The following is a 14,229-nucleotide window of genomic DNA, read 5'->3' as shown; positions in this document are numbered from 1 at the left end:
CCAATGTGTTAGCCTGTATGAGGGCTTTAAATAGTACTCTATTAGCATGCTGAATACTCCGCAGCTGCTTCTGGGCTTCAAAAGAATGGCTGAAATGGGTGCAGATTCTTCTGCAGATGGTCACGATTTCTCTGACTATGTCATCTTTTGTAATGAAGTCCTGCACAACCAGGTTGATGCAATGTGGCAAACACAGGAACTTGAAATAGCCACTATCTGACATGGCCTTAACTATATTACTGCCATTGTCTGAGGCAAAAAATCCAATTCTGAGACCTCATAGACTCAGCCATTCAAACACCTTCCTATTTAATTTGTCCAAGATTTTTGTAGCTGTATGGCATTTTTCCATGTCGAACATGGCCACTCTTGTATGCCGCCGAACTCCCTTATAATTATCTTCAGTGCTGAGACCTGGACATAGCTGTGTTCAGTAATACACATGTAATCAGTTGCTTGTCTGTTGTCAAGAGGATGGTGAAAACAGCACTTTGCTGTAATGTTTGTCCAACCAATTGCAACACATCATGATGGAGCGCTAGAACAACAACGCTGGAAAAGTAGGTCTGACTTGGAATCATCCATTTCGGGGAGATAGCTGCCAAACGTTTGAGAAAATCCCGCTCACTGTACAAAGGAAAAAGGGAGGAGGTCCAGAAATAACAATTTAGCCAGCTTCCCATTGTATAAACGTGCCTTTGGGTGGTTGTAGACATAGACCCCCTGCCTAATCATTCCCATAATAGTAGCATGGAATTTCTTATTTCCTTGAGACACTGATACAGGTGATTTCAACAAAATAGGAGGTGGTACATTCATTGTGCAGTTTGGAACAGTAACTGGTTGCCGTGGTGTCTCCATCTGAATCTGATTCTGCTGCTATTTTGCAGTCGCTGAGGTGCGTGACACTGGTGCACTGCTGGGGGCAGGGCTGCTTTGCGTAAAGATGTCACCCTCTTCTTGCTCAGTACCTCCAACTGAGACTGGAGCTGATGTTTCCCAGCTCTTTTCACCTTCACCACCAGATTGCGTGATGTGTTCTCAAATGGGTCGTTTAGCTTCCAGTGCCATAATGTGAATCAGGCTTATCTCGACAAACACTTGTGAGGCAAATGGATCATATTGCAATGTTCTCCTTCTGCTTGCTAATTGAAAAAAAAAAACTGGGAAGCAGTACTTTCTTAGTGTGTCAGTACTGATGTCTGAAAAAGAACTGGAGGTAGGAGGTGTGTTGTCGATTGCCTCTCTGCAGTGCATACTTCTACTGAGGTAGGGGTTGGTGCAGATCTCAACTGGGGGTTTACAAATAGGGGAGCTGGTGGTGGTATCTGTGCCACACCCCTTAGAGCAGGTTGAATAATAGTGGTAATGCCAGACTCCTCTGTGTCAGCTTTCATAACAATGACTGGCTTGTGGTCATCTACTTCTTCAATCCGGTCCCATAATCCATGCAGGAACTTTACTTTTCCCTCGAGTTTCCTTGCATTTATAGGACTCTTCTGGTGTCCAATCAATGTCCAGAGAATCATCATCAGAAGGGGTGCTTGGAGAAGATGGTGGAGCACCCTTCATTTTTCTTCTTGGGAACCTGTGAGCTAATGATTCTGAAAGAGGAGGTTCTTGCTGTTGTGCCGTTGTGCACCTATGGCAGTCAGGGGATGGATGCATCATGGCAAAATACAACAAAACAAATAAATGGAAATAAAAAAAATAAAAAAATAAAAAAAGGAAAAATGGAAATAAAAATTAAATTAAAACATTGAAATAAAAAAGTGTAAAGTAAAAATTAAAATAAAGAAAAAACAAAATGAATTGCTGATGTTTGTACTATGGGAGAATGATAAACCTATTGAAAGTCAAGAGCGTGCAGGTGAAAAATGCAAACAAATGCATATAATATGAAGCACTGGTCATGGCAATTATATTCATAGTATCCATATACTACAATGATTCTCAAGCATAATAATAAACTGATATCACAGGCAAGCCTATGGCAAGAGCTCACTAGCTGGCTGCACAAAATGCCTGCCAGTCACATGGCCAAACAACAACAGTGAGCAAGGAAGCATGGAGAACAAAGAACACATTCAGATCAATGGACACAGACTACACAGACCCTGGCCACATGGCATGGCGAACAAAGACAAATGGTGGCCTATAGCATATACACTCACACACACACTGACCAGACAAAGGAGACATAGTAACACTGAAGAAAACACTACCATTAATTCAGCAATGTCAAACTGAAAATTAGCTGAGCTATACACATTTTACAACAAAACACATCCACCTATGACATCAAACATTACCCACAACATATACACTTTTTGCAGGAAAAAGAAACATGAAATATAAAAAATAGCCAACATTTGCGGTTTACTCCAATGCCACCCCTGCCCTAAATTAAAGTTAATAAAAAAAAAAAAAAAACGTAAACCACAGAAACACTAATAACGAATTAGTGTAAAAAAAATAACACTAATGTGGCATTAGAATGGCACTAGGGGCTCTTTAACATGCCCCTATGTTTTTGTGATATTGTAGGAGGCTGGCCTGGCTTGTAGTGGCTACCAGAGGTACTTACACCTTGTGCCAGGTCCAGTTATCCCTTATTAGTGTAGAAGAGGTGTTTCTAGCAGCTTAGGCTGATAGAAGGTAGCTATGGCAAAGCAGCATAGGCTGAACTAGGAGACATGTAAAGCTCCTACTATACCACTGGTGTCATATGCACAATATCATAAGAAAACACAATACACAGATATACTAAAAATAAAGGTACTTTATTTTTATGACAATGGGGGTCATTCTGACCCTGGCGGTCATCGATCGCCAGGGTCGACGACCACGGAAGCACCGCCAACAGGCTGGCGGTGCTTCCATTGCTATTCCGACCGTGGCTGTGAAGCCGCGGTCGCCCAGCCGGGTCTGGCGGTTTCCCGCCGGATTTCCCCCGGCTGGGAGAATCCTCCATGGCGGGGCTGCTTGCAGCGCCGCCATGGGGATTCCGACCCCCTTCCCGCCAGCCTGTTTCTGGCGGTTTTCACCGCCAGAAACAGGATGGCGGGAACGGGTGTCGTGGGGCCCCTGGGGGCCCCTGCACTGCCCATGCCACTGGCATGGGCAGTGCAGGGGCCCCCTAACAGGGCCCCATTAAGATTTTCACTGTCTGCTTTGCAGACAGTGAAAATCGCGACGGGTGCAACTGCACCCGTCGCACCCTGCAACTCCGCCGGCTCCATTCGGAGCTGGCTTCATTGTTGCAGGGCCTTTCCCGCTGGGCCGGCGGGTGCTCCTTTGGCGGGCGCCCGCCGGCCCAGCGGGAAAGCCAGAATGGCCGCCGCAGTCTTTCGGCGGCCAAAGTCATAATGAGGCCCAATATGCCAAAAGTATCTCAGTGAGTACCCTCAGTATGTGGATGACAAATATACACAAGATATATGTACACAATACCAAAATTCTGCAGTAATAGCAAAAGGAAGTAATGCAAACAGTGTAAAGTTACAATAGATTGCAATAGGAGCACATAGGTATAGGGGCAACACAAACCATATACTCCAAATGTGGAATGCGAACCACGAATGGACCCCAAACCTATGTGAGCTTGTAGAGGGTCGCTGGGTCTGTAAGAAAACAGTGAGGGTTAGAAAAATAGCCCATCCCAAGACCCTGTAAGGTAGGTGTAAAGTGCACCTACAACCCCCAGAGAGTACAGAAGTCGGGATACGGGGATTCTGCAAGGAAAACCAACACCAGCAATGCAACAACAGTGGATTTCCGGACCTGAGTACCTGTAAGACAAGGGTCGCGACAGTGTCGAGAGTGGGCAGGAGCCCAGGAAATGCCAGCTGAGGGTGCAAGGAAGCTGCCACTGGATGGAAGAAGCTTGGTGTTTTGCAAGATCGAAGAGGGCTAGAAACTTCCCCTTTGGAGGATGGATGTCCCACGTCGTGAAGAAGCTTGCAGAGGTGATCCCACACAGAATGACCGCAAACAAGCCTTGCTATCTGCAAGGGTCGCGTTTAGGGTTTTTGGATGCTGCTGTGGCCCAGGAGGGACCAGGATGTCGCCACTTGGATGAGGAGACAGAGGGGGCACCCAGCAAGTCAGGGAGTCCTCACAGAAGCAGGCAGCACCCACAGAAGTACCGGAACAGGCACTTGGAAGAGGAGTGAACTGGTGTCCACCCGAAGTCAGAAAAGGGAGTCCCACTACGCTGGAGGACAACTCAGAAGGTTTTGCACTGCAGGTTAGAGTGTCGGGGACCCAGGCTTGGCTGTGCACAAAGGAAATCCTGGAAGAGTGCACAGGAGCCGGAGCAGCTGCAAATCATGCGGTACCCAGCAATGCAGTCTAGCGTGGGGAGGCAAGGACTTACCTCCACCAAACTTGGACTGAAGAGTCACTGGACTGTGGGAGTCACTTGGACAGATTTGCTGAGTCCAGGGACCTTGCTCGTCATGCTGAGAGGGGACCCAGAGGACCAGCGAAGCAGTCTTTTGGTGCCTGCGGTTGCAGGGGGAAGATTCCGTCGACCCACTGGAGATTTCTTCTGAGCTTCTAGTGCAGAGAGGAGGAAGACTACCCCCACAGCATGCACCACCAGGAAAGCAGACGAGAAGGCGGCCGGATGAAACGATACAAGGTTGCAGTAGTCGTCTTTGCTACTTTGTTGTGGTTTTGCAGGCGTCCTGAGCAGTCAGCGATCGATCCTTTGGCAGAAGGTGAAGAGAGAAGTGCAGAGGAACTCTGGTGAGCTCTTGCATTCGGTATCTGAATAATTCCCCAAAGCAGAGACCCTAAATAGCCAGAAAGGAGGTTTGGCTACCTAGGAAGGAGGATAGGCTAGTAACACAGGTAAGAGCCTATCAGAAGGAGTCTCTGACGTCACCTGCTGGCCCTGGCCACTCAGAGCAGTCCAGTGTGCCAGCACACCTCTGAATCCAAGATGGCAGAGGTCTGGGGCATGCTGGAGGAGCTCTGGGCACCTCCCCTGGGAGGTGCAGGTCAGGGGAGTGGTCACTCCCCTTTCCTTTGTCCAGTTTCGCACCAGAGCAGGGCTGGGGGATCCCTGAACCGGTTTAGACTGGCTTATGCAGAGATGGGCACCATCTGTGCCCATCAAAGCATTTCCAGAGGCTGGGGGAGGCTACTCCTCCCAGCCCTGACACCTTTTTCCAAAGGGAGAGGGTGTAACACCCTCTCTCTAAGGAAGTCCTTTGTTCTGCCCTCCTGGGCCAGGCCTGGCTGGACCCCAGGAGGGCAGAAACCTGTCTGAGGGGTTGGAAGCAGCAGCAGCTGCAGTGAAACCCGGGAAAGGCAGTTTGGCAGTACCCGGGTCTGTGCTAGAGACTTAGGGGATGATGGAATTGTCTCCCCAATGCCAGAATGGCATTGGGGTGACAATTCCATGATCTTAGACATGTTACATGGCCATGTTCAGAGTTACCATTGTGACGCAATACATAGGTAGTGACCTATGTATAGTGCACGCGTGAAATGGTGTCCCCGCACTCACAAAGTCCAGAGAATTTGCCCTGAACAATGTGGGGGCAAGTAACTTTGCACACAACCTTCACCAGGTGAAGGTTAGACATATAGGTGACTTATAAGTTACTTTAGTGCAGTGGTAAATGGCTGTGAAATAACGTGGACGTTATTTCACTCAGGTTGCACTGGCAGGCCTGTGTAAGAATTGTCAGATCTCCCTATGGGTGGCAAAAGAAATGCTGCAGCCCATAGGGATCTCCTGGAACCCCAATACCCTGGGTACCTCAGTACCATATACTGGGGAATTATAAGGGTGTTCCAGTATGCCAATGTGAATTGGTAAAATTGGTCACTGGCCCGTTAGTGACAATTTGTAAAGCAGAGAGAGCATAACCACTGAGGTTCTGGTTAGCAGAGCCTCAGTGAGACAGTTAGGCATCACACAGGGAACACATACATATAGGCCACAAACTTATGAGCACTGGGCTCCTGGCTAGCAGGGTCCAAGTGACACATAACAAACATACTGACAACATAGAGTTTTCACTATGAGCACTGGGCCCTGGCTAGCAGGATCCCAGTGAGACAGTGAAAACACCCTGACATACACTCACAAACAGGCCAAAAGTGGGGGTAACAAGGCTAGAAAGAGGCTACTTTCTCACAAAGGCCAAAAACATTGTGCCATATTTACCAAGTGATGCAATGCATGCATTGTACCACTTTGTAACCCTTTGCGCTAGATTATGCCAGGCATAGTGTATGCAAAGGGGTGGTATTTTCTTTTGGCACTTTTAACGCCTGCTCAGACCAGGCGCTAAAAGGAGGCTCCCATTGGTTACAATGGGCCTCTGGGTGCTTTGCAGGATTAGCGTCAAACTTTTTGATGCTAATCCTGCAAAGCTGCGAACTAGCGTCAAAAATTCTGATGCACATTCCCTAACTACCGCCATGGTGTGCCCACATGGTGCCATTAGTGGGGTGCTAAGGGGCACAAGAAAACCACTTTTAAAAAATATGTCAATAAAATATCCAAAGGTATTTATTCAGAAGACAAAGAGGGTGATCCTTCGATTTCGAAATGTAAATGAAAAGTGACAGGGAGATGGACACAGCATTTGGAGGAGCCTGCTGGACAGGAACAGGAAGTCGCAGTCTCTTGGGAACTTCCTTCCTGTTGGAAAAAAAAGTAAAAAACAAGGCAGAACGAAACTAAAAAACAACTTAAACATTCTGTTGGATTAGAAAATCCCCCCTAAAATGTATTTTTGAGTAGATTTAGCTGCTTCTCCAGTAGAGAACTGTTCGATGTGCACCTGTGGTCAGTTGTGCACTATACTGCCGCTGTCATGGGATGGTGCCACGCAAGGGGGCTTAAAATCTCAGTGCTAACAGTGTATGAGATAAAGGAAAATAAAACATCACCATAGAAGAGAGCTTCTGCTCAGAAAATAGAATGAATAAAATGAATTGTAATTAGGCTGAAGGGCACAAGTAGCAGGCCTATAGCTAAAATAACATGCCCATAAAAAGCAGATAAAATAAACTCACAACAACTCTGTGGAGCCTCTAGTGGCTAAATTTTGCATACTCTATGAGCGGAGTGAATTGTTCCTCCCTGGGTTAATATTCCTCCTGATTAAAATTAATTATCCCAACTGCAGTACTTCCCACAATATATGATGCTAATACCACATCATGGAAGGTGCAGGTGAGGCTTGCAGAGTTATCATCTGGTGTAAGAAAATGGCTCCTTTTTGCAGTTACCCCCCAACTGTTTGCCTGATATTGATGCTGACTTGACTGAGAAGTGTGCTGGGAACCTGCTAACCAGTCCGCAGCACCAGTGTTCTTTCACTAAAAATGTACCATTGTTCCCACAACTGGCACACCCCTGGCACACAGATAAGTTCCTTGTAAAAGGTACCAGTGGTACCAAGGGCCCTGTGACCAGTGAAGGTCGTTAAGGGCTTCAGCATGTGTTGTGCCACCCTGAGGGATCCCTCACCTAACACATGCACACTGCCATTGCAGATTGTGTGTGTTGTATGGGAGAAAAAGGCAAAGTCGACATGGCATCCCCCTCAGGATGCCATGCACACAAAATACTGCCCGTGGCATAGGTAAGTCACTCCTCTAGCAGGCCTTAAAGCCCTAATGCAGGGTGCACTATATTGCAGGTGAAGGCATAGCTGCATGACCAATATGGCCCTAAAGTGTCTAAGTCCATTCTTAGACATTGTAAGTACAGTGTGGCCATATTAAGTATATGGTCTGGGAGTTTGTCGAAACAAACTCCACAGCTCCATAATGGCTACACTGAATACTGGGAAGTTTGGTATCAAACGTCTCAGAATAATAAACCTACAATGATGCTAGTGCTGGATTTATTACAAAATGCACACAGAGGGCATCTTAGAGATGCCCCCTGTATTTTACCCAGTCCTTCAGTGCAGGACTGACTGGTCTGTGCCAGCCTGCTGCTGAGACAAGTTTCTTACCCCCTGGGGTGAGAGCGTTTGTGCTCTCTGGGGCCATAAACAAAGCCTGCCCTGGGTGGAGTTGCTTCACACCTCCCCCTGGAGGAACTGTAACAACTACCAGTGAGCCTCAAAGGCTCAGGCTTTGTGTTACAATGCCCCAGGGCACTCCAGCTAGTGGAGATACCCGCCCCCCGGACACTGCCCCCACTTTGGGGGCAAGTCCAGGGGAGATAATGAAAAAAACAAGGAGTCACCCCCTCAGCCAGGACCACCCCTAAGGTGTCCAGAGCTGAAGTGACCCCTTCCTTGAGGAATCCTCCATCTTGGTTTGGAGGATTTAGCCCAATAGGGATAGGGATGTGCTCCTCTCCCCAAAGGGAGGAGGCACAAGGAGGGTGTAGCCACCCTCAAGCACAGTAGTCATTGGCCACTGCCACCCAGACCTAAACCCACCCCTAAATTGAGTATTTAGGGGTGACCCTGAACCCAGGAAATCATATTCCTACAACCTGAAACAAGAAGAAGGACTGCTGACCTCAAAGCCACACAGAGACGACAGAGATGACAACTGACTTGGCCCCAGCCCTACCGGCCTGTCTCCAGACTCAAAGAACCTGCATAGCAACGCATCCAGCAGGATCAGCAACCTCAGAGGACTCAGAGGACTGACCTGCACCCAAAGGATCAAGAAACTCCTGTGGACAGCGGCTCTGTCCAAGAAAACAAGAAACAATCATTTTTAAAGGTACTCCAGCCTCACTCCGGAAATGTGAGTCCCCAACACTCTTCACCCAACGCCCCCGGCTCGTGTCCAGAAGAACCAACACTGCAGAGAGGACCCCCAGGTCACTCCCACAATGTGGACACCATGAAACGACCTTCCTGCACCCCCACACCGACGCCTACAGAGAGAATCCGAAGGCTCCCACTGACCGCGACTGCCTGGTAACAAAGGAACCCGACGCCTAGAAGAAGTACTGTACCCCCAGCCCCCATGCCCGAGAGAAACCAACTGCTGGTGCAGGAGTGACCAGTAGGCAGCCCTCTTCCTTGCCCAGTCAGTGGCTGGCCCAAGAAGCCCCCCTGAGCCCTTCCTGCATTGCCAGAGTTACACCAGGGTCTCTCTATTGATTCCTATCTGAATCCTGACACCTATTTCACACACTGCATCCGGCCGCCCCTGTGCCACTGACGGTGTATTTTGTGTGCCTGTTTGTGACCCCCGCAGTGCTCTACAAAACCCCCCTGGTCTGCTCCCCGAGGACGCAGGTACTTACCTGCTAGCAGACTGGAACCGGGGCCCCCCTGTTCTCCATAGGCACCTATGCTATTTGGGCCCTACTTTGACCTCTGCATCTGACCGGCCCAGTGTTGCTGGTGCTGGGTGTTTGGGGTTCACTTGAGCCCCCAACGGTGGGTTACCTATGACCCAGAGACTGAACTTGTAAGTGCTTTACCCACCTGAAAAACTAACCATTTACTTACCTCCCCAGAAACTGTGTCCACTTTTAAAATAGCTTATTGCCTTTTTTGCCAAAACTGTGTACATTACTGTTTTAATTCAAAGTTCCATATTTACCTATGCCAAGTACCTTACAATTTATGTACTTACCTAAATCTTGTGGCCCTAAAATAAATTAAGAAAATAATATATTTCTATATAAAAACCTATTGGCCTGGAGATAAGTCTTTGAGTGTGTGTTCTGATTTATTGTCTATGTGTGTACAACAAATACTTAACACTACCCTCTGATAAGTCTACTGCTTGACCACACTACCACAAAATAAAGCATTAGTATTATCTAATTTGGCTCTGTCAACCTCTAAGGGGAACCCTTGGACTCTGTGCACACTATCTCTCACTTTGAGATAGTTTATTCAGAGCCAGCTTCCTACACCCGGCTTTGGAAATCCTCAACTCATCACTCTTTGTTATCTTAGCATAATGATCTTCAAGACTTGCCTCAGTGGAAAGTACCTCCTTATGTAGAGAAGAAAAATGGTGTCTCTGTTGGATTCCAGTCAGTGAGCTATGGGATGCCTTGCAACTTGAATACAAAGTGATGATTTCTAATGATGATCTCCCACCCTGAAGGGATAGATACCTGATGGGAGACACTGAGAGATGCAGTTGCACCCCCCTTATTCTCCCTGCTGCACATGCTGCAAGTGGATCTGGTTTCTAACTCTTCACCCCCCCACTGATAAACCACTGTAACACGGAACAATATCATGCTCCAGCCTCCTTCCTGTGAGCTGTATCCCAGTCATCTCCATCACACTGCTTCTCTTCATATATTGTTATTTCACACTAATCATGATCCCCCACCTCCTGCGGAGCTGTCACTGTTTTTTGCTTTACAGTTGTTGTCAGATCTACAGTGCCGTCTCTCTCAGGAAATGATGATCTGTTCATACAAAGATACTTGATTGTAAATGTATCTGCCACAATTTCTCAGTACTATCTAAATATCAATAAACATGGTTTTGAAAAGAAAGGAATGGATGTTCAGGCCGTTTGCTGATCAAGGTTAATGTTTTTTCTAAATTGAGAACCCAGATTTAACTCTGTCTATAAGTAATTCCTCAATGATTCAATTCAGTCCTTCCTCATGCAGATATTGTCTGTCTGATCTCTTAGTAGAAATGCTATCTCAGTACCCAGTGCAATTCTGGCCAGAGTATAAAGAGCCAGATGTATCATGCGTGTTTGCAGTCACAAGTGGCCCGATCATCCCATTTGCGACCTCAAAAATACATTTTGGTATGGATGAATTCCAATTTAGTAACTTGTTACCGAATTGCAAATTGGAATTGCAACTACATACCGATTCAATATTAGAAAGGGGGGTGTCAAGGGCATCCCTTCCTAATACCGAATAGCAGTGGTATGCAGGAATGTTTTGTGACCGAAATGCGGTTGCAAAACATTTGTATTTTACCACCTACTTAAATTAGGTGGTAACCCATTTTTACATGGGACCACCTCCCCATGTGAATGCATGCAAAAACATTTTTTAAGAGTAGGCAGTGGTCCCGCAGACCACTGCCTACTCTTAAAAAATGAAAACATTTAATTTTTCTTTTTTAAACACATCCTGTTTTCCTTTAAGGAAAATGGGCTTTATTCAAAACAAAAAGATTGCTTTATTTAAAAGCAATCACAGACATGGTGGTCTGCTGAGCCCTGTAATTTTAACGTTTCCAAATAGGTCGCAAATTGCAATCAACCTCATGAATATTAATGAGGTAGGTCGCTTTGAGACCCATTAGAAAACACAAAATGAAACTCCACAAATTTCATACATTAGAATAGCGATTACCTAATTGTGAATCACAGGAATTCACAGTTCAGTAATCACAATTTAATAAAATGATACATCTGGCCCAAGGTTCCCGTTTCCATCTGAAAATCCCGCTGGGGAAGTTGCAGCAACCTGAGAATCCAGAACATCCTCCGATTGACCTTGAACATTGAGATCTGAGGTTCATCATTCCCTGTGATAAGCATTGTCGCCGGTCTGAGAGACCATAAGTGATTTCCTATTTCTTGAGGCGTGATCTAGGGTCCAAGAACTTCTTCTGTTTGGGACTGGTGTCAACAGAGCAGTCTGCGAAGATGGATTTAGTTACTACTCTTTGTCTGGAGGATAGTTTTCATGTGTTGATGCTGCAGTAGACAGGCAGTCTCGAGGCTCAAGGACTTTTATAGTTGTCTGGTGAATCCAAGGCACGCTCTGGAACTCCACTGGGATTTTGAATCGTGGGTTTTTGCACATTGAGGAACAAATCTGTCAGGAAGTTTAACAAGTCATATTTTTCTGTGGTTTCCACCACACCATATATCCTGATGTTATTATAGAGTGAGCCGTCTTCCGTATCATTAATCATGCATTTTTTCTAAACTAGACATCCTGTCCCCCTTCTAGCATTTTATGCATTTAATCACTGACTGCCTTTATAGGTTTCGAGTCCATCTGTTTCTTTTTCTTTCCAGCCTGTATCATTGAACTGAACGCAACAATGTCCAAACCCCTGGATTTGACCTCATTCACAATTTATGTTAGCAATAACTAGGATAATGGATGGTATTTCTTTCATGATGAATTTCATGATGAATTCTCGTGTAAATGTAAGCATCTATCATGATGTTTTTCTAGTTACCTGTTTATTGCTGCCTAGAAGTGCTTCTGGAACTAGAAGCTGATGTGCTGGTCATTGCACATACATGTGTTGCAGCTGAAAAAGGTTCCAGGGCTGTGACATGTAAATGATTATGTTTGTATGCGTTGGCATATATAGTTGCAATGTTTTTACAATGGACCTTATGGTCTTTCATCTATGGTAATCAATCCCATGGGTCTCCATATTATTAATTTCTGTTTTTTTTAGATTTAGCGAATACGATAGAAGGTTACTTTTGTATTCATAGTAATATATTCTCAAAATCATGTGGAAATAAATGCTTTACCACACTATTAAATAAACATGTTTTTAAAGTTTGAACCGGCAGAAATAGAAATGAATGATTTTGTTGCTTTTTATTGTAGACATGGAAAACTGTATGCAGTGCCCTGAGGACCAGTGGCCGAATGCCAAGAAGGATGGATGCAACAAAAGGGTCATTATTTTCCTCTCATATAGTGACATACTTGGCGTAATTTTGTTCACTGTGGCCATTATCTTCTCTGTTGTCAATGTTGGAGTGCTGGGAATCTTTCTCAGACATCGGGACACCCCAATAGTGAAAGCTAATAACCGTGATCTCAGCTACACCCTCCTCACTGCCCTAATGTTGGCTTTTCTATGCTCCCTCCTATTTATTGGACGCCCTGCGACATGGACCTGTCTGATCCAACAAGCTGCATTTGGGATTATTTTTACTGTTGCTGTGTCTTGTGTTTTAGCAAAAACCATCACTGTTGTCATTGCCTTTAATGCCACAAGGCCTGGGAGCAGATTAAGTAGGTGGCTGGGATCCCGAGTGTCCGGCTCTATTGTCCTCTTCTGCACACTAGGAGAAGTGACAATCTGTCTCTCTTGGCTGCTCACAGCTCCACCTCACCCTGGCACTGATACACGATCTGAGGCTGGGAAGATGATCCTGCAGTGTGACCAGGGCTCTGTCACTGCCTTCTACAGTGTGATTGGTTACATGGGACTGTTGGCTTTGGCCAGCTTCATTGTGGCCTTCTTAGCCAGGAACCTCCCGGATAAATTCAATGAGGCCAAGCTCATCACATTCAGCATGCTGGTGTTCTGCAGTGTCTGGGTCTCTTTCTTTCCAGCCTATATCAGCACTAAAGGAAAGTACATGGTGGCCGTGGAGATCTTCGCCATCTTAGCTTCTAGTGCTGGACTGTTGGGCTGTATATTCATCCCCAAATGTTACATCATTCTGTTCAGGCAGGATATCAACACCAGAGAACACCTAACTTTACATACTCATTTGTAGTTTCATGTTGGAGCTGAAATTGACCAAATTAAATATTAAACATTAAAATGCTGTATTTCTGGAGCGTTTTAAAGCAATGTATCATGCGTTTGTAGAACCATTCGACTGCTTGCAGTAAAGCATTAGTACCTCCAGTAATAGAAGCTACTGTAGTTTTTAAGGACAGCAGCTGTGGATGATTTTGGGTCCTTTCTGTACTTGCAAGCTTCAATGGTTTTATTTGTTTTAATATCATTTTGGTGTCTGACTTTAGTTCGATTTCCACAAATGAGCATCTGCACCATCCCAAAAGAGGGGAATTGTTAAAGATTTCAAAGTCACCAGAAGAGGAGCCCTCTACACCACAGGCATCAAACATATGCAACCCAGAACATGCTCAGCATAGCATCAGTTCAGTGGCGGCTGGGGACATTTGAAAGTGGTGGGGTGTAAAAATTGTGAATGAGTGTTATGTTGCCAGCAAGTAAAGCAAGCAAGCCTGATGGACAAAAAGGAGTTTGTGGGGTTCTTACCCCAAGAAAATTTTGAAACAAGAGCAGCAAATGGAGCATTTCAAAGCACATTTGAGAAGGGGAGATGGTTTATAAGGCAGTTGTGAACATGTAGTCAAAAGTATTTAAACACATTAAAAATTGTCCCTTTCTCTCACTGCATTAAATATAGTCAACAGTTACTGTAGTCTTCAAATTGTAAAGTGTGACAAATAGGGTATTTAATTATCTTACGTGCACACACAGCTGTCTCTCTGCACTTCACCTGACTGGTAAAACTGAAAGATCTTCGTGCCATATTGTTGATCTC

The 14,229-nt window shown here is 45.6% G+C and overlaps 1 protein-coding gene across 1 annotated transcript in view; it reads left to right on the top strand.

Annotated features, from left to right (window-relative positions):
• The window catches only part of LOC138279346 (vomeronasal type-2 receptor 26-like), a 178,210-nt gene extending 164,763 nt beyond the window's left edge, over nt 1-13,447 (top strand). Inside the window, exon 4 of the mRNA XM_069219398.1 lies at nt 12,524-13,447. Coding sequence (XP_069075499.1) covers nt 12,524-13,428 — 905 coding nt within the window. The 3' untranslated portion in view covers nt 13,429-13,447. The remainder of the gene's footprint in view (nt 1-12,523) is intronic.
• Nucleotides 13,448-14,229: the final 782 nt, after the last annotated feature.

This window comes from Pleurodeles waltl, chromosome 2_2 (assembly GCF_031143425.1).
Source record: "Pleurodeles waltl isolate 20211129_DDA chromosome 2_2, aPleWal1.hap1.20221129, whole genome shotgun sequence".
Classification (NCBI taxonomy): Eukaryota; Metazoa; Chordata; class Amphibia; order Caudata; family Salamandridae; genus Pleurodeles; species Pleurodeles waltl.
Note: the sequence above shows the minus strand (reverse complement) of the source record. Positions and strands in the feature narration are given on the sequence as shown.